General features: G+C 41.8%; 1 protein-coding gene across 5 annotated transcripts in view; it reads left to right on the forward strand.

Annotated features, from left to right (window-relative positions):
* Window positions 1-213: 213 nt before the first annotated feature.
* The window catches only part of C18H12orf75 (chromosome 18 C12orf75 homolog), a 28119-nt gene continuing 7432 nt past the window's right edge, over window positions 214-20900 (forward strand). The window contains exons 1-6 of one of the 5 annotated variants that reach the window (XM_049822480.1): window positions 214-337; window positions 7569-7593; window positions 13863-13898; window positions 15059-15138; window positions 15950-15985; window positions 17434-19476. In XM_049822480.1, coding sequence (XP_049678437.1) covers window positions 295-337; window positions 7569-7593; window positions 13863-13898; window positions 15059-15138; window positions 15950-15985; window positions 17434-17444 — 231 coding nt within the window. In that variant the 5' untranslated portion in view covers window positions 214-294 and the 3' untranslated portion in view covers window positions 17445-19476. Of the gene's footprint in view, window positions 338-7568; window positions 7594-13063; window positions 13635-13862; window positions 13899-15058; window positions 15139-15944; window positions 15986-17433; window positions 19481-20900 lie in introns of those variants that run through there. The other 4 variants (XM_049822481.1, XR_007508773.1, XM_049822477.1 and 1 more) reach the window with 4 other exon arrangements.

A 20900-nucleotide genomic window follows, 5' to 3' on the forward strand; every position in this document is an offset into this window, starting at 1 on the left:
CCTGGGGGGAGAGACCCCGGGGATGGACGGACGGACGGACGGACGGACGGGGCGGGGGGATGCAGCGAGGGGCCGGGCGGCGGCGCTCGGGGCCGGCGGTTTCCCGGGCGATGGGTGGGGAGAGGAGGAGGAGGAGGAGGAGGAGGAGGAGGAGGAGGGAGAGGAAGAGGAGGAGGAGGGGTCCCCGCGGCTTTATCTCCCACCCGGCTCCGCCCGCCGCCGCCTGCCTCCCTTCGCCACACCGCTCCGCACCGCTCCGCACCGCTCCGCACCGCACGGCCGGGGGCAGCGCCCATGGGCTGCGGGAACTCTACGGCCAGCGGCGCGGGGGGGCGAGGTAGGGCGGCCTCGGCGGCGGGGGGGCCGGCTGAGCGGCGGTGGCAGCATCCCCTTGGGCAGCCCTGCCGGGGGGGTGAGGTGGGGTGGTGGTGGTGGTGGTGGGGTGGCTACGGGTCCGGGAGGGCTGCATCCCTCGCGGTTTGGGAGGGGGATGCCCGTCCGAGTGGAGGGAATCGCTGTCCGCGCTCCTGCAAGAGCATCTTCTTTTCCCGAGGCTGAGCCGCTTGCCCAGGGGAGAGAGGGGTGATGGGGGGCCCGGCGGGGAGCACCGGAGGGTCGCTGGTACCCGGGGTGTCGTGGGGGTCCCGGTCTCCAGCGGTAGCCGTCGTAGGCACGGCGAGCCCAGGCCAGGAGCTGGACCTGAGGATCCCGCCGGCGGTGTAAGCTCCATCCTCTTTGCTTCCCTATAAGGCCACGAATGCCACTTCTGAAATGAATTTGGGGCACTTCTTCTCCTCTGCTTGCCAGAGAAGTTGGAGGATATTCCAAGATTGAGGTTTCTTGCATGTTAATGGGTACCGCTGGCGCTGGCTGGCGTGTCCGGCTGGCTCCCTTATTTGTTCGTTGTTATTTTCAAAAGAGATAAGATCTGGGAAGATGGTGCTGTTCTGCTCTTCCTCCCCCCCCAGCCCCTGCAAAAAAGGAAAGTATATGGAAATTGATAAGTGGACTTTCACCATGTAATTATATATACGAGCATTTCTCAATCATTTTTTCAACCTAACTGCACTTGGCAAACATTGCCATCTGTTCCAGTACCTGTATTAAGTCTTTCAGATGTACTTGTTCGCTTCATAACCTCTCGAAAATACACAGCAAAACAGTGGCCAGACCAGTTAGAACTACTGGGTCTCCATCTCTTACCGTTTTGACTTTATCCAGAGCTTCGGTGGTGCCTCGGGTGGTGCTAGTCCCAGTTTGAAGAACTGGGCATATCTTTGAGTGTGAATGACGATGCCGTCTCCAAGTTGTATGTATGTGTCTATGTTTGTGTGGTGTGTTGCTGGTTTACCCACTAAACCCTGCACTTCACACTCATTTTATCGCTGCTGACATTATTGCTTACTTGAGTCCTGTTAAATTATTACAAATTAGGTTTCAGGTATCATGTGTATCTATCAGAGGCCTCTCATCCATAAGGAATACACTGTATGAATTTGCTTGTTGAACTTCCAGCACTCTTCTTAGAGCTCTCCTGTTTGCACACATTAATTCTCTCCCATTAGTCGATTCCCACGTTGCTGTGGTTGGAAGTTGTTGCAGTATATGACCAGTGTGGCTTCATACTGCTGGGGGGATGCTTGTTCACATCCCATTTCTGTTTGCTGGGTAAAAGGACCAGACCAAGTATCAGAGAATTTCAGAGGAAAATTTTGAGTTGATTATTAATCCCTTTGTAGTAGCTTGTCGATTAATGTTGATCTGGCCACTCTGTGGAACTTGTGCCAGAACACAAATGGGTGAATTTCAAATAGACCAACTCTGACAGCAGTAGTATTTAGTGATTTATGTTGAACTGAAAGTTTGTTTGTTTAAGTAAATGTGTTAATTGTTGCATTAAAGGCAGCTATTTTCAACAGTTTTGGGCTTGTAGATTCATAAATTTTTTTATTGAAGGTACGGTCCCTTTGGTAGTTTAACTCACCCTGTACTGTTATTCATAATGCATTTGAACTTGCATTTTGTGGCAACCTTTTGCATACTGTTTAGAAATGGTCCATGGATCTCCAATGGCTTAGCGGAGGTGAAAAACAACAATGCCATGTAAAACACATAATTAGCATAATGGAATTATTACTGTTGCACCGATAGACCTTTCCAAAGGAAATACAGCTCTGAAAGGTCCAGTTCTCTTCTTACTTTCACCACGGTCAGTCAGGAATAGCTCTATGCAGTTTATGGTCTTAAAATAACGAACAACTGGTAATAAAAGTAAGAAGTCGGATGTCTACTATTTATTTTTTCCACTTAGTATTCCTTACAAAGTGTGTCTAATAAAAATAAAATTATTTTATGTAGGGGAAGGAGAAGACGTACCATTTTTAATCAGAATCCTAGAGCTTATAAGGAAAGTGAAACTCAATATTTTACCAAAAGACATGAACACTGTGTAAATACAAATTAATTTTGTGTCTTGCACAGCATGACTGCATCTTCAGTGCTAAAGTTATGACTATTCTACAGTCAGTAATGTCAAAGCTAGAGGTACATAACTTATAATTAACCTGTAACACTCTCTGTCGTATTATATGACTAAGGATAATATTGTAGCATACTTCACAGAATACATTAAACATGTTATGCTAGTCCCCATTTTCTTACTCTGGTAAAATTCCTATTGTAGCCTAACTCAATTTTTCCTAAGCAGACGTATATGTAATGATAGCTCAGCTAATGATATTATCTTCTATTGCATGGCTAGAATGACATCAGAGGAGCTATCAGCCCTATGGTCTGCGAGATCTAAACTAATAGACGTGATCTAGAATAACATTTCTGTCTGTGATGCAGTACTCCAGAACACCAATATAACTCACAGAGTTTAAATTTTCCTTCCAGAGCATCAGACACTGGCAAAAGGCTCCTCAGTTGAGAAATGGCAACTTCTGTTATCCGAGTAAACCGATGTATACACATCCTTCTTAAATCACCTCGCTATTTTACCTGTTAACTATGAATTATATTTATTTTTTAAATTTCCCATTATCCATAGGAAGTTTTATTACCAAATTGCTATTTTTGTGAGTTTTTTGTTATCTTGCTTTATATATACTTCTTTCATGTTATTTCTCGGTGTTTTAGAAGCTCCAAAATAGCTCTTCTTTTTTGGCCTTTTAAAAATATGCCCTTAAATGTTAATTTACTTTTTTTTCTGAGTTAAGGCATTTCCCTTCATTCTAGTATTGCTTCAGTAACAATTTTTAACTGCCTCCTCCTTTCTGTATCAATTGTAGTAGCAATAACAGAACCTTAAATTATGGTACTCAGTGGAGGCTGGCAGTCTAGCCTTAATTTAAATATACAGAGAAGCTGTTAGTCTGTGGAGAGATTCAAATACAGTTATGAGGAAGGAGAACTTTCACACCAAGTTTAAACAGTTTTTTTTAACTTCGACTTTGGTGGAAGGCCCAGGAAACCATCCTGCCATTCTATTTAAAATCCAACTAATTTTTAAAATTAATGTTTGATCAGGTCAAGTCTATGTGCAGAACTCCACCTGATGAGTTGAAGAAGTAATCAATTTGAAGTAAATTGATATAATTACAGTTACACTGTATATAATCCCAGTTACCCTGGGATATAAATAGAATAAATTCATTGGTGTTAGGACTTGGTTCCATGTTGCTGTCTTTTGGAGCAAATCAGAAAGTAGCCTACAATAGAAAACTCATTCGTAATCTTAGCTCTTGCATGCATGTAATGTGTAATTTTGAGGTTTCTATTTGCTTTTTTTGTAACAATTTGAAGTATTTGCAATATTGTAGGAAAATAAAATGTTTCATAATCTTCTCTAACGTCAGATACTGGCATTTTTTGTATCCATGTTTTTATTCATGTAAGCGGTTGCCTCTCATCCTTTTTATGTTTTTCTGAAGTTTTTGTCTTCCACATTCACTCATGATGCATTTCTCAGCACAGAGAAATATCGCCTGTGGCTACCAATTTCTTTCAACCATCTTTTACATTTGTCCTGCATTTACTGAAATCCTGCAGGGTCACCAGTTACAAGCTGCTGTTGTTTTGAAAGTGCAAAACCCCTTCTCAGTGAATGGAAGATACTTTGGGATACGTTCTTGTCCTTCTTCATTTGTGACTGTTGCAATGCCATGGGTTTTTTTTTGAGGGATCACAGCTCCACTACTCTAGACAGAATGTTTTTTCTTCTGTAATCACTTGGGCTCAGAGCAATGTATGGCTGAATGGGTCTCGTTTGTTCCGCAGGCTGTATTCTTCCTTCTCCTCCTGCAGCTCTGAAATGCCAAGATGCACCCATGGTCCTACTATGTAGATGGTGTGAGCAGAGGGGTCGTTCAGGACAATTCAGTAATGCCTATTTTTTGTGGATGCAGCTTCCTGGCTACCCCTCTGTCTGTTGCTGAGGTTAGGCAGGGTTTGGAAAACAAAACCAACATGAACCTATCGAGGTTTGTAGGGTCAAGCGCTGCCTTTTTTTTAGGCCAAGCTGATATAGTGGGGAAAAAAAGGACAAGCTTTGAAATATGTGAGGCTTTTCTCAAGTCATATATCTAAACCATCATGCCTACGAGAGCACTAAGTCTTGCTGCTATGGAACAGCTATGCACTGTTTGTGAATCAGTAGTAAACAAGATTGTTTGGCTGAACTTCCAGCAGGAGAAACTTGAGAAGCTACAAAATAATGTGTCGCTCACTAAACATGGAAGAGTTAGAGAAATACGTCAGTGAAGTAACAGGGTTGAGGGTGAATGGATTGGACTTTAAAAACAAACATGTCTGTACAAACTGAGATGTTATTAGGTTTCTTGTGAAATAAAATCTATGTATAAGGAGTGTTCAGGCTCCCTAACGAAGAAAACCGTATGAGTTTTTACATAGAGATACTTATGGGCCACCTAACTAAAGTGATGTTCATTTGCGAGCTCAGAAGTCTTAGAGGAAGAAAACTGCTTTGTAAACTGGAAATACTTTCAGATCTATATTCAGGTACTTTAGTGGTACTCAAGTGAATTCGGACCAAACTCTTGTTTCACTTTTACTAGTGAAAATGAGAAATATTACCACTGAAATCAATGGAATCCCATCAATGCCAGTGAGGATAACCTGGTTCTTTGTGCTTATAAAAACAATAGAAAGCAAACTATTTGGGTTTTTTTATTATATGTATTTATTTATTATAAATAGTAAAAATGATATCTGAAAAAGCGAATTTGTTTTTATCACACTTAGTTCTCAGTGGTTTTGTGTGAGGTGCATTTCAAAATGCTGCAGTGATTTTTCAGCAGTGGTACCCTCTCTAATATTCAAAGGAAACAAGTGCTGTCAGGTGTGAATGCTAGTGGCACATCTGTTCTCAAACACAGGTTCATAGCTGTATAGCTCTACGCGAAGCCCAAGCTGATGGGTCTGAGAGACAGCTCCTGTCCCCAGAGCATGAATATATGTGTACCGTAATGCACTGAAGACACGTATGGGATTGAACATGGGTATATGGCATTGAAGTGTGCCTGGTGATTGACTGGAACTTGAGCATCTCCACCGGGAAATGTAGTGGTACTGTAGGTACACAGTTCTCACTCAGCTAAGGTTTCGGTTTGTGTCTTAAACACTTTTTACCTTTGGTATACTTCCTGCAAGAAGGGCATAAGTTTTTCAAATGAGGATCCAAAGCGCTGAGACCTCAGCTCAGACTCAGAAAAGGCTCGGCAAAGGCCTCACAAAGGACCATGAACCTTTTAGGAAAAACTGAGTTTGTTTGCAGTGAGCTTAGGTTGAGAAAATGAGAAAGTTGTGGTTCTGGTGCAGAACAGGCACCGCACAGGAATAGTTTCTTCTGGGGAAAAAAAAAAAATCCTGCTAGCTACAGCAATAGAGATAGGCTTTTCAAAACATATGTTGTCTGAGGTGTTGCTGATGCCTAGTCTCTGTCTAGATGTGCAGGGTGGTGCCCTGAGGTATATAGAGGTACTGAGTCTGGGTGAACCAGCCTTGGTAGCAGAAAACATCTCCTGCATCGGCTGAGATTGAGCTGGCATGCAGTGCTGCAATGCCAACCTCCCACCTGGACACAATTAATTTGGAGGTTTTGTATGTAGTACTGTGTAGACGTGCCTACAAAGGCAAAAAGTCTCAGAAAGCTGCCTGGTAGAATAAAGTTTTGAAGTGAGGACCTGAGCTTATTTTGCATAGAGGTACTTCCTCCAGCTTAATGAAGAGCTTCTGCTGATACATATACCTGTCCTGAGGTTTTGCTGACTATGGAAGCAATACCAACAAAATTGTGTACAGTCTTATCCAAGTCTAGTCTACATTGTTGCTGGGAAAAGGAGGGATAGTCAAGTCATAGGAATTGGGAGTGATATTATGTTCAAGAGTTAGTTGTTTTCCGCCATCCAAGCCATCCATTCAGGTAGACAGTGCCGGAAGGCCTTGCGGGACTGTTTCTTCCTCTCTGCATTTAAAATAAGGATGCAGGAAGCATAGTCTTACACATCAGAGTGAGATGAAAGATATTTGCTATTTATGGGTATTTTTCAGCAGCAAAGATAAAGTTTTTCAAGAATTTAAGTGCTGTGGCTGAAAAAACCCCAACCTACCTCCAAACCCATATCTTTTGGATTGACAACTAGTTTCTTCAGAGTGAGCTCGGGTAACCTCTTCCAGCTAAGTACTGAGAGGAAGAGGAAAAGGAGAAGTGAAAGGTTTTCTAATGTCTACCCTAGCATGTGTAATTAATAGAAGGGATAATTTGCTGGTTACTCAGCTGAATGATATACCAGCAATAGCAACATGGCATTAATAACTTGGGAGGAACAGGAAAGAGTTTGTACTTGAGTGAACGTTCCTCTCCCAGCAAGAAGCATCTGAGTCACCAAAAAAAAATCAATCACTGAGATCAGGCAGCCAGGTGGTAGCTTTTGTCTTTTTTCTTTTTTGTTAAACAGCAAGATGAATTAAGGGGTCGTTGATCTCTTTAGATGTCTGGGGCTTTGGATGGATTGTGTCCCAATGTTTATATTAGTTCTGTCTAGTTGTTTTATAAAACTTGGTTTATCTGGCAGGAAGAGCGGAGCAGCATTTTACACATGTAGTGCCAAGTCTACAACTGAACCAAACGACAAAATAAACAGGCATTTAGGAGTAACTCCGTGGTTAGTTGTGGCGACTTTGTAGCAGGAGAAAGCACCAGAGGACTGAGCAAAGTGAAGTATATAAAATTCAGAAAGATGAATTTTATCCTATGTTGCTCTCATCCTGAGTGACTGCACCGGAGCACTGGTCCACAGCAGCATCATTTTTACCCACTGAGAATCTGGCCCAGATCTAAACATAATAGACTTAAGGGATAATATAGATAATCATTAAGGATAAACTAGACAATCATAGGAAACCTGTTCTCTGGCAATAGAAAATTCCTGTCACTATTTCTGTGTTGTTTAGGACAGAAAGGCAGAAAAATGCTTACTGTACTATCGGTTGGTTTAGGGGATTATGCCATTATCTTGTAAACATGCACTTTTTTTTTATTCTAGGTGCCACAGGGACTACTAAAGATGTGTAAGTACTTACTCTACTCTTTCAAATATGTAACCCTGGACTTACCTTCAGTCTTACAAACCTTATGCTAGATTTAGTCATACATGATTCATCTAGCTCCTAACATATAATCAACACCACCAGCTGTTTATTGTCTTTAGTGACAGCTTCCATCTCCACAAAACAACTTTGTGTCTTGTTTACTTCTCTACAGAATCCTTGCCTTATTATTTCTCTAACAGAAATGTCTTTTCTTTGCTTCTGTTGAGAGAGTTGTCTGCCAAAGGTGGTCATGTTTCTTCAGACTACTCTTCCCCATCACATACCAGTACACCTTTTTCCAAAGGCCATGACAACATAAATTTCCACCAAGCCCTGTGAGAGATTTAAAGAGACACTTAGGCAAATTTCCCCTCTTTGCAGGAGACACCGTAACCCATCCAGACTTCCTTTTCAAAGTACCCACCTTCTCTAGATGATCTCTGCACTAAAGATAGTATCTATATGCTCCTCTTTCTCTCCCTTATCTTTGACGCTGTGTAGCAGAGGGCAGCCCTACCCATCCTGTTTTTCTCTAAATGTGGAAGGTCTGAACCTCTATTGTCCTGTTGCCTCTTGCCAACTTCTGGTTTTCAGAAAAGCAGCAGCAAAAGATCAGCTTTTGTCAGCCCATTTTTCATTTGCTGATTCAGAAATGTGCAGGAACAGCTTTATTTAGCCATAAATTTGTTTTCCTGTCAAAGGAAATATTAAAGAAGTCCTCCCGAGGTCTTGCCTTCTTCTATTTCATATAATTGGTATTTGCCACTAGAGTTTGAGACTGAGGGACCTGGGAAAGATTTTCATGTTATGCAATAGGAACATTCTTCAGTTTTGTTTACTCCATTTAGAATAACTACTCTAATTAGAAGGAGGAATCCTGGTGTAGAAATGAGGGCTGTCAAGGCAGATAAACAAGTGGAGAGAAGAGCATAACAACCGGCTTGTCCCTGCTATTACAGAGCATGGCTGAGTTCTAACGACAGGTCTCACTTAGCAGATGAACGCTTGTCACAGATACTCTTGAGATCTGCGTTACCCGTGTAGTCTGTTTTCTGGGTTTGCAGTGTCAGACAATAAAATATTACAGAAGGCAAGCTTATGAGGAACCTCTTCTTGATACAGTCTGCAGCATTCATGCCCTCAGTACTTATATATATATAAACCCACTGTTTTTAATTTATATTAGAGCTTTTTTTTGTTGTTCAATTTAGATAATTTATGTGACTGACTTAGAACTGCATCTCTGTCTTTGCTCTTTGGTAGTTTTAAATTTCAAATTGCAAGCACTGTTAAATTATGAATTTAGTAGGCATGTTTCTGTGCTTAAAGGTATCGGTATATATAGAACTGCATTTATGTGTGTGTAAGCATTTGTAGGGCCAGGCTTTAGGAGTTGAACTAGGAGCAAACTACTTATTAGTGTTAGATCATCTGTCATGTTTCAAAAAAGTATCAGGATAACTTAGAAAAAACTAATTACTAGTGCAGACTTCAACAAAGTGAAAAGGTCAATCCTGGAACCATTACTCATTGAGGTAAGCATAGTGGAGCCAAACAAACAACCTGTGTGAGTAATAGCATGGTTGAGCCTTCTTGTCAGACATTAGAAACACAGATCTGTTAACGAGGACTGGCAATGATGACCTGAAAAGTCCTAATATTTAACAGCAGATTTTTATGAAAGAAGTGAAATACCAGAAAACCTATTTTAGTTTCATGGAAATGAACAAAGCAGATTTATATTAACAAATATTATGTATCCACACAAGCTTTTCTTTTACACCTTTTCACTTTTATCAGCTAAAGATTAAAAAATTCTCTTTAAAAACCCCACGTTTCTTTTGCTGTCAAATTTCAGTCATATCGATTCTGGTCCAGAAAGGCATTCAGGTGTGTCCTTATTTACAGCATACTTTTTGATACAGAAACAGGTTATTCCAACTTGAGATTTCTTGTTTCTTGACTGCGACTCATTGCCAAGGCACCCTCATCTCCTGGAGTGAGCAGTCGAGTGGAAGGAGGGAGGACCGGATCACGCTCTGAGCCTTCCAGGGTGACTGCAGGAAGCTACTTTACCCTCTGGGCATTGAGTTTCTCCACCAATAAGATAGGGATGATGATATGATCTTCCTATGCAAACTGCTGTGAGGCTGAGGGCCGTGTGGCGATGAGAAGGACGTATAGTCTGGGAACGTGATCTCTCAAATCAACAATGGATCTGTCAGCCAGCTTCAGCCAACGCTCCTGCCCCACTAATAGAGAGAAGTACGTCACAGCTAACTGGAAAACTTAGATATAGGAGGGGTAAAGTATATGTTAGAAAATAATGCAACACCAGTGATATTCAGAATGTGGGAAAGTTCAGAAGAAGATTAGTAGCAGTAGGAAGGAGAGGACACAGCAGTTCAAGCCTGTTTCAAAATATTGGGAAGAAATCCATCAAATACAAATGACAGGCCCTTGTTCCCAAGAAACGCTGAGAAAATGAGGAGATGTAGTCTGTCACTTGCGCAAAGTTTAGTGAATCATTTCTGGTGGGACTACTGAGCATGGCTAGAAAGAGTCTGTATAATGCTCAGCACGAACAGTCATAAAAGCTGAAGTAAGAAAAATGTGGATGGAATGAATTAATGTGAATGCATGTCATTTGATATTTAAAATATTATGTGAAAAATGGCAGATTCTTTTACCATCAAATGGACATAGAACTGATGGATGTAAAAGCTGACAGCTGAACCAAGTATATTTTTCAAACTTAGGAGGGTGACCGGAAGCCTCTTGGGATAGACAAATCTTTACCAAAAGAAACATTTATTCTAGCTGAAAATAGAATGCCATTATGTGGATTTGCTGTTAAATCTGCCTACCGGCTACAGGACTCCACCTACACTACCTGCTGAAAAATGTGCTCTCAGTTCTTCTGCAGTAGATGTCAATGACATCTGAGGGAAGATGCAGCGACACGGCAGCAGAACAGTACAAAGCATACAGGACTGCTAAGTTCCTTTTGCCATCTATTCCTGGTGCAGAAAAACTTATCCTAACTTGCTAGTCCTGGAGGACTCTGTAAATGGAGATATATAAAGATATTTTTTATGCTAGGTTCTTCCTTCATCCCTGCCATAAGAAGAAGCTAGAGACACATAGGAGGGAGAGAGGGAGAGAGGCAGGATGTGCTGGACTCCCGTATCCCCATACCCTGTCTGTGAGTCTGGGAGATGTGGCAGTGGGACCAGTACCGAAACCAAAGGAGCTTCTTTCCGTTCCCGTTTCCACGCGGTCGGTCAAGTGTTGCTGTTGTAGCTCTGCTCCCCAGAGCCACCCGTGTTCACCCAGCGTGGGCGCAGGAGCAGCACCTGCTGCAGTGCCTTGCTGGCACCTGGACATTTGAACATCTGAAATTAGTGGGCACCTTTCAAAATGGGGCCTTCAGCTACAGTGTGTGAAGGCAAGAGGTGTGTGAATATGCGTAGCGCATAAACTGGAGCAACACTCTTTCTCGTGCTGCTTAGAAAGGAGTCCCCAGAAAAGGATGGAAAATGGCTTCTTCCTTAAGTGCCATCACCAGAATTTATTCTTTCTTGTCCCTCTCACGCTTCCATATTCCTTCTGTCTCTGCTCATCTCCTCTTTCCTAGCAGGACTACAACAGATTGCACCCAGTCATCACCCAGCCCGAGTTGGGGCCTGTACAATCCCAGATTATATTTGGTGTTGCGCATTTAAGGGAAAAGGTATTGCAAAATTAGACTTTGATTTGTAGATATTCAGAGGAAAGGAAGAAAGCAAAATGTTTAGAAAAAACCTAGACTGCTTAATCATACACCGGGATAATTTATTTTGGTGAGAGAATGACAGTAATGGTCCAATGATGCCCCATTACAAAACATTTCTAGAACAGAAGAAAATAGCCCTGTTGCCTAGTAGAGTCTTTTTTTAAAAACATTGACATTAATTCCTGTTGGACAATATTGATTATTATTCTTACAACTCCATTTTAGAGGCTTTGAGCTGTGCATGAAGTTGCCAGTGCTTTTAAAGGATTCTTTTCTCTGGATAATGGTTAATCTGGATTATAGAAAATGTTTCCAGTTGTATGAGAAAATCAATCCTGTGACACATTTGGTTGGTTCAACAGAGATGATTGTTTGTGATCTTTTGGCACCCCAAGTCCCTCTTTTTTTTGCTAAAATGCAGGCCTCATTTCTAGCCACTGATAGACACATGCCTTCCACTTTCTTCAGCTGGAATTGGCCCACACTAGGACAGAGCAGCTTCACAGTCCTCAAGGAAAGTTGTCTCTGCATTTTTCTGGCTGTATGCATGAGGACTGCAAGGTGGCTTAGCCTACGTGGGGTCAGAGGAGATGGGAAATGTCTTCTGAGATGGCACTAGCTCCTCCAGGGAGGAGTGGCAGGAGGGCCAGAGAATGAGGAGTTTATTGCTTAGTCTCTCTTCAGTGGTAAGACATAGGCAAAGACAGCGGACGAGGAGGCTCACCCCACTCAGTGCTATGCCCTGCATGAATAAAATTTAGGAAAACTGTAGCATACTTAAATTTACCTCAAATTTCTACTATTAAAAGGACCTGTGTGCCCTTACTCACTGTGGTGACTCAGAAGGGATAGTTGGTAATGTTCTGCCAATTAGAAAGAAGATAAGTGTAAGATAATTTCCAACTTGTACCAGTATTTTTAAGGCATTTGCTACCCTCCCAGGAGAGTGTTACTGAGGTTTAAGGGGTGTTTTCTTGCACTTAAGGCTGCACCTTGCTACGAGCTCTCTGCACTTCGGGCCAAAATCCCATTGACTTCAGGGGTTAGTAATGGCATACAGCCCTGATGATTAAACAATAGGCACATCTACCATTTAGAATAAATAAATGACGGTAAGAAATGCCATGTATTATTGTTCAAGATCGTAGTTCAGAAATGCCTTTCAAGGCTATGGTATGCATTTAGCCCTAACGCTGGGTAAAGGCCAGCTCTCAGTTTTATTGCCTGGGGAGCAGATCAGAAATTCATGGATCAGCTCCTGATGGGGAGTATCTTTGCATTGCCCCCGTAGTCCAGGCAATTGGTCCTTCGATGGGAATGTTCAGGTGAGGATATCTGGGTGAACAGCCCGTGCATGAGCGTTTCCACAGCAGAGCCCTCCTTGGGTCGTGGTGCTCCGCTCGCTGTTTGCAGCCTTCCCCGGGCACTGCTGTGGCCGAATCTCATGGTTCCCTGAGGTGCAGGACTCCTTCTCGGGCAGTTGTCACAGTTGCCCCCAGCTGTAGGGAAGAAATGAAGGATGTCTGTGGATTTAACAGCACTCAAATTATCTTGCCTCTATTTTTATCGCTAGGTTGGTAGGTTGGAGACCAAGCTAAAGTGCAGCTGCTGCCCCGATCCATATACAGCCATGCAAGCAGAGCTCAAAGTCCAAATATTTAATCAAAGGTGGGTGAGTGATTTGTGTGAAAACTGATGCTGGGGCACAGACTGAGACTGCAGCACAGACACAATACCCTCAGGGAGTAAGAATAAAATTTTTCTCTCTTCCATACTACATTTGCCTTTGCACCGATGCTGATTACCCCCTGCTCTGGTTCAGCTACACCGGACAGTATTTCAGTGGGGGGATTCAAACCTCGGTGACTCCCTATTGATCTACAGACTGACCTTTGATTTTACCCTAAAGGTAAAAGAGAAGTAATTGCCCATTTATAAAGGATTAGTAACAGTTATTTGGTTTGCAAACAACTCTGACTTTGGGAATTGCAGTACCTCATTTTATGGAGAAGGTCTGTGACATCTTTTGGCACAGCTGCTGGGAAAGTTTATCTTTCTTCATCCTCATTCCCATGCCAGCATGGACACCCGGTCCCTTCCGGTTCTCTTTTTGCGGAATAGCAGCCCAGACTTGTTCCTGTTATGTGTGGAGCTTTTATGTTCCTGTTATGTGTGGAGCAGTGTGGGGACTCACTCAGGAACTCCCAAATCTACTTTCAGCCATCACTGGTGGGGGTCATGAAAAGTAAGCTTCATCTATTCTCAATCCTTTTCTTTCTTCTATACATTAGATTGGAAAATTGTCGCTTTTTTTTGTGCCTGTGTGAGTACTTTACTGAATTGTGGATGACCTGAATTAAACTGGGATCAGAAATAATTCCCTTCTTCCCTTGCTCCTGAATCTACCCAGATGGTCGTGGAGTATCTGAAAGAAACAATCTGCTAATGTGCTTTGTATCTTTTGATGTTACAGAGCAGAAGAATCCGTATCAGATGATGACAAAAGGAGGTAGGTGCTCTACCGGGGCTGGCTTTATTTGCAATAGGCTGCAGCGAATTCTGCCGCCAGATGTACATCCTTCCTTCCCTCCTCCTAAGTCCCACCAATACCACCAAAGCAGAGAAAAAGAAAAAAAGAAAAGAAGGGAGGAAATCTCACACAGAGCCCAATATTGATGAGTCCCCCCACCCCATTAGTGAGTTGGGGAGGGGGGAACTTCGTGGCAAGAAGAGCACATTATCTCACAGCTGTAGGTGATGGGCTCGATAAGGGGCAGTGACCTCTGCCTTCACACCAGCCCCGCCACAGAAGATGGCATTAGCACTTGTGGGAGATCTCCGCTGGGCTGGGAATCGAAGGAAGTATGACTCTATCATCAAACAAATCCCAAATCAACTCAGAGCCCCAGGGGCTGGAGGAGGTATGAGTGATTTGGCACCTAATGGGGCAGAGCAGCGTAATGGGAGTCTCTGCAAGGAGCTCCAGGCACAGCAGAGGCTCTTGAGGACCCAGATTTTCACCTCCCTGCATCAGTCCCTGCTTTTCATGCAGGTCTTGGAGCCAGAAGGTATGCTCTGCAAGGCCATGAAGAGGAGAGGTTTGGCCTATGAAAGTAACCAACACACTCATGCTCCTTCCTGCTAACAGTTTTCTCCAAGTGTGACCCTAAGCAGGGGGATGCAGGTCCTGTTTATTAACGAGGAGAGGTCAAAGTGCTGTTTAATTGGTGTGTGTTGTTTGAAGTGAGGTGCTTTGGTGGTCGTAGTGTCAAACCTTACTGTCAGATTGGCTCTGTTCTCAGTTGGATATATTCAGTGTCTAGAAGAAGCTGGGCAGTTGGGGTTTTTTGTCACAAGACAGTTGGGATTTAATTAAAAATATTAGGAACTTAAGTGAAAAATAGCTCCTTTCACAGGCTTGGGTCCCACTTAAGAGTAGCAGCTAGCCTGATTTTTTTTTTTTTGCCTGGCACCATATTAGCAAGCACGTGGCACTTAATAGGCAGTTTTCCCATAGCCATGGGAGAGGAGGACTCCTCTGTGGGTGCCCGTGCAGAGGTGCCCTCCTCTCTCACCATCCGTGGTCTTTTTAATGCTGCTGCGTGACATCAACATTATAGGGAGACATGTGACAGTTAAGCTCTGATGTCTCTTTTTTCTTTAAATCAGGAACTATGGTGGCGTGTATGTTGGCCTGCCGTCGGATGCGGCTGCCATGGTTTCCAGTCAGACGAAAGCTACACCGAAAGGTATTGGAAGGTTGCGTTTTGCATTTCTCCTGCTTCCTCAGTTTAATTTTATCTATTAGGATGTATTTCCTTTAAAAATCAATTATTATTTCAGTCAGACTGGCTAGCCTTGGAGCCTCTTAAGGCAGTGGGGCTATTTATAATCGTTAAAGTGATTGTTCCCATTTATTTAAATTTTAACACACTTTTGCAGAAGGATCCTAGAGCAGATGCTGACAATGTGGTACATTGTCTTCTGAACAGCTTCTCCACGCTCTGAGTGCTCTGTGAATTCAAAGAAAACAAAACCCTGTTAGGACTAAGAGGCTGTGATAGATGCACTTGCAGAGCCTCAGCGCTATTTTTAGTTTTGAAGGTGTTTACTTGCATTGTGGTGAATTCCAGTAATAACAGTTAGTAACTGCTTGCTTTCAGGTTTATTTCTGTTCTCATATGAAACCCAGTGGAAACTGTTTCTTTTCCATGTGATATTTTCGAACAGTGGGAAAAAGCATCAGCTTTATAGGTACTTAATAGACCAGTCATAAACATACAATTATGAAATCATGTAATATTGTTTAGATTTAATACAACAAAATGCTACTGTCATATACATACAGCACAGAATTTAGTCACTGGCTGGTGCTTCCAGAATTCACTGCAAAACAAAAAAATGAAGAAAAATAACATTATTAACCAAAATAATAGTAGCTGGGTTTGGAAGAGTAGTACCTTTGTTGCATGGTTTTTTTTTTAAATTGTGTTCTAAATTAGTGATATGTCACAATGTTTTAACCATCTCTGTGTTTTTTTTTTTCCTAATTAAGATTAGAAGGAAATAAACACATCAAGATGCAAACAGCTGGAGGTACAGTATGTCTTAATTAAAGTTATATGCTTGGCATGTATTCATTGAACAGAAACAAGGTGGCAGTGCTCCCTGTGCTGCTCTCAGGTAGTCTGGGAATTGCCCAGTTACTCCTCCAGCTGCAGCGTAACTCTCGTAAAGGCTGGGCCAGGGGCCAGTTCTCAGTGGTACAGATATAATTGAGAAAGTGGGTAAAGTCGCCTTCTTGGTGCAAAGTGAGAAGCAAGGAAACTCCGTATTACTCCATTTAGGAATTAATAAAAATCAAATGTCCTTGTATTCACCTTCAACCACACCACAGCTAATCCTGCAGTGGTACTGAGACCTCCCATGAGAGGTGAGGTGCATCAGCAGTGCGTAGACCAGCATCTGTAGAGACAAAGCTTTTCCCAGGAAGGAGTAATTTGCAGTTAGAAAACATCTTCTCCATTTGGGGGAGGATCTTGAGGACCAAAGTGAGGCACCCACTAAGTAACGTACTGGAGCTTTCCTCTTGCTATGGGAGAATCTGGGGGGTCTTTGTTCTCCACCAGCCAGAACAGGGTAGTGAAGATTTATAGGCTCTATTCCTGACTTAAGAGTTTCAATTAACTAACTAAAATAAAGTCCTTTATGAGTTCATGTCTGAAGAAAAATAAAACAAGTTAAATTTCCATTCAGAATTTGAACTAAATAAACATTGCTAAATTTTGGAAGGGGACCGTTTTGATGTCTAGCTAGTGGGGAGGGGGAAATTATAAAGCTGCCAACAATTGCCGTAGGAAGCAGAACACTTTCCTAATTTAGGTGAAGAGCCAGAAACAGTTACTGCTGGTCCCAGTGCTGGAGGCTGGCCTAGTAAAGCAGAACAGACATACACTGATTATCTTTAATCACGTGAATGATTAAAGCTCCATGGACGTTGCTAGGAGCACTGTCATACAGGGAGACCTTCAGTCGGTCATCTAATTTCATTATACTAATTTCAGTAACCCAGCTGAGATGTGTAAGCTAGGAACGCTGTCACCCTTGACCTGGGCTAGACTGAAGCACCTTCTTGAGGTTGCAGCTTTCCATCTGTGGTTGATGAACAGAGCCTGGGTTAATTGGGTCTGTGTCTAGGTGCTTTAGTTAAATGCCTGTGGTTGGGTAGAATCAATCACTTGACATTTTTGGCTATTCAGAATAGTTGAAAGTGCACTTTCCTTTCATTGGTGCAAGATCAGGGCTTGGCTGCTGACACGCTAAAAACGACTTACACAGATAAGCACCTTTAAATCTGCAAAGGGTCCTCTGAGCTCCACGAGTTTATGTGCCTGTGTGTCTGCAGGTCATAGGCTACAAATCTCTCGCCTTCTAACGATGACCTAGTTCTCTGGTTTATGTATAGAGTGTTACTGTATTGCTTTACTAATGTTGTTTTACCAGTCCAACTAAATCTGTTTGTTCCTTTCTTTTTTTTTGAACAGTCTTCTACTAAGACCAGTTGCCAGTGCTTTAGGGAGACCTGTCTTTGTGGTGAAGATTTTTATATTTACGTAGCCTTCCGGAGAGCAAGAGAGATCAGAGCACCAAAAAATCTAAACTGTTGCAAGTTCCAACTACGGGTAAAGGTTGAAGTACAGTCTTGAATGAGTTTCCTATGGCGGTTGCATTATGGAAACCTCCTGCTGTTCTCCAGTGAAAAATGAAATGAATGAACTTATGGTGGATGTTTCTGCACAAGAGCTAACTTTGATGATCTGCAACTTATTTCTCTGTGGCCATATTGCAGATTTCATCAGCTATCAGCTACGCTTCATATATTTTCTCCAACAATTTTTGATAGATTTTATATAGAGAACCATTACTACTGTCCACTTAATAGTTCCTATGGTAGGTTCCTATAAATTAATTGTTAATTTACTTCAGAGTAATATATTTGACAGGTTTGCATCCTTTTGGTAATATTGCAAATTTTAATATTTTTGCTGTGAAAACTTAAGAATAGGGTGAAATAAGCGTAAGACCATTGGGTTCTTTATAATTACTACTGTCACTTTTATACAGTGAGACAAATACTAGTGTTTAATTTTCACCTTTAAGAAGACATTGCTCAAGTAAATTTATTTAAATAAGAACAATGTACTTCATCGTAATATTTACGTGTCTGTTTTTATTTTCTTCAGCTTTATCTCTTTTATAAAGCATTACATGGAGAAAAATACTAATGAACCAAACTATTATGTTATGTCTTCCATTCTGTGTAATATTATAATGACATTTCCTTGTGTAAGGGTGAAGTGATAGTATTTTCAGAGATAGCGGGACTAAACTCCAGTGCTACATCCTCCTGAACTGTAGAGGATTTTTGATCACTATTAGAGTTTTGCATCCCTGATTCATCTCTAAGCATCTCCAGGATGGAAAATTATAACAGAATGAGTGTTATTATTACTTTAGCAAATTGTTGTATTAAATAACGGATGGGAGGTTTTAAAATTAATTAAGTTTATAACAACAGTAGGTTTCCCAAAGAACATAAAACAGATTGTACGTTTCCATATGGCTGAACACGTATTTAAATTATTAAAGCCTTTTGCATAATTCTTCAGTCAAACTTATTTTAATAGGACAAAGTATGCCATACACTTAAAAAAAAGCCCAAACCCAAAAAACCCCAGCCCACACCACATTAATGTATCACCGTAGATTAATGACCACTTTTAAAACTAAAAGAGAAAAGCAAAACAGAAAATTTGGACATGAAGAAGTAAAACGCTGTGAACCATGAAATTCCTGCCCATTTCACCGATATCTATTAAGACCAATGAATAACCACTGACTATGATTTCCAGCAACTTGCAGCTCTGGCTGTGGCGGTAGTTTGTTTGGTGTGAGGCCCATAAAAAGAAGTATTTAAAAATATTCCTTGCTTGTCCTCTTTTAAGTATTTGTGATGTTATTTACTGCTATTCTGTAGAAATCTGCTACTTGGGTTACCAATGATTTCAGGCTTCCAGCTCCCAAAGACAAAAACACATCTCATGGTTGACCCCTTCAACCTAGAACCAAGATGAAATAAGCCTGAAGATTAAGAGGTGGTGTTAAAATATCTCAGTGTGAATGAATGTCTGTAGATGACATCTGCAGAGTCTTGCTCTTGCAAGCCAAGCTGATGAGAACTCCAATAGCACTGGGTAACAAACATGCAGGTTTGCTTCCCACCTGCTTACCTTACCATAAGGGTATAGTTTCCGCATTAGATGTTCCACAAATGGTCTAAATGGTTTGCACAGCACAAGTTTATTTAGCACAAAGCAATTAGGCCCACGTCTGACCTGATCATGATTGTCTTTCCCAAAGCAGAAAAAACACCAGGCATCCTAGGATACATCCGTAGTTCAGCTAGTGCTCGAAAAGCCAACAACAGATGCCAGTAATCTCCCCAGTTATTTGTCCACTTCTATCCCTCAACTGCTGGGAAGAATCATCAAAAAAGTGGACAGGGCTAAATTTGAACACCACTTGTTCTGCTACTGACATCTGAACCCCCATGTGTAGGCTGAGGGAAGAAAGAGGTAATCTTTAACAAAAAGCTCCTAGCAGTTGGTGGTGGGACAGTTGAAAGGGTACTTTTTCTTGTTTTACGTCATTGCTTAATTTTTCCTGTGCAGAGCTGCAGAGAAGTGTGGAGCACTTTGCAGAATTGGCCTCTTAATGATTCATCCTCTGAATGTGTGGGAGGGATGGTGGTTTCTTAATATTTTTGTTCCTCTGCATCTTTTCATCTCAAAAGCTTACTGTTCAACTGACAAATGTTTCAGTATCATGGACTGGAGCCTCTGCAATAGATATACATTCATTTATGCCATGCGGGCCTGTACCCATCAGACCGAAGAGATAGGGCCATGCCCTTGTCTTAGATTTGCAGATTCTTGTCTTTTGTTTTCCCAAAGACCCACAGATCTAGAAACTGTGTGACAGGACACTGTATTCCGTCTTGGCCAAATTCCACTTAGGGAACTGATTTTCTGCTCATCAAAATTCCTCTATGCCGAGCAGCATTTCTTAAGCCGTTGTTAATAAAAGCACAGGACATTTAATGGAGAAACGAGTATATCTGCTCTTTCAAAACATACAATCTATGGATATTCCTCTTAGGAGCAGGCACACAAAAGAAACCCTATATGCCAGCTGCCAGCTGTGCATTTGATGGCATCCTTGGAGGATATTCAGGCACTCAAATGATGGTTCAATGTAAGAATTGAGAACAGAACACAAGGAGCCATTGAATGGCAGAGTTGTTATTAAGGAATATACTTTGGTTTTGTCAAAACATTTGGAATTACCATTTGTAAAGATGAAACATTTAAATGTTGGGGCTGTAACACCATTTCCTTTGCAGTTGTCACTCTTTCTCCAGCCAGAGCTGAGGAGCTAGTGAAAATAGTTTAGCAATGACAGTGGATTCAGGCTTTATAATCTCAGACTCTCCGATCTGAGATTCTTTGACAGTCCAGAAATACTGTGCTTGAATTCGCATAACTCAGACATTTGAATCTTGAAAAATTCTGGAGTATCAAAGCATAGGGTTGAAACTACAGTTTGTGCTTAGCTGGGAAACAATCCAAATATCTTGTTGGATTACAAATTTTGGTCTGGTGGTTCAAACTATTTCACCTTGAAGGCAGCTGCTCCTTTCAATTACACTGATGAGACAGTGCATTTATTTTGCTTTCTTCTTAATGCAGAACCTGGAGCTTAGTTGTAAGGACTCAACTTCTCAGTATCTGGGTATTCCAGATGGAGGTACTCCCCATCTGGTGTGTGCCATCCACATCACAGCGTAGTTCAGAGGATGTGACATAGCTTTAAACCTCTGTCTCACTCAAGGGTTAAGTCTGTCACTAAAAGGGTTGCAGAAGACCTGGTAAAGCCCATTGTAAAAGCCCTC

Source organism: Accipiter gentilis, chromosome 18 (genome assembly GCF_929443795.1).
Source record: "Accipiter gentilis chromosome 18, bAccGen1.1, whole genome shotgun sequence".
Lineage (NCBI taxonomy): Eukaryota > Metazoa > Chordata > Aves > Accipitriformes > Accipitridae > Astur > Astur gentilis.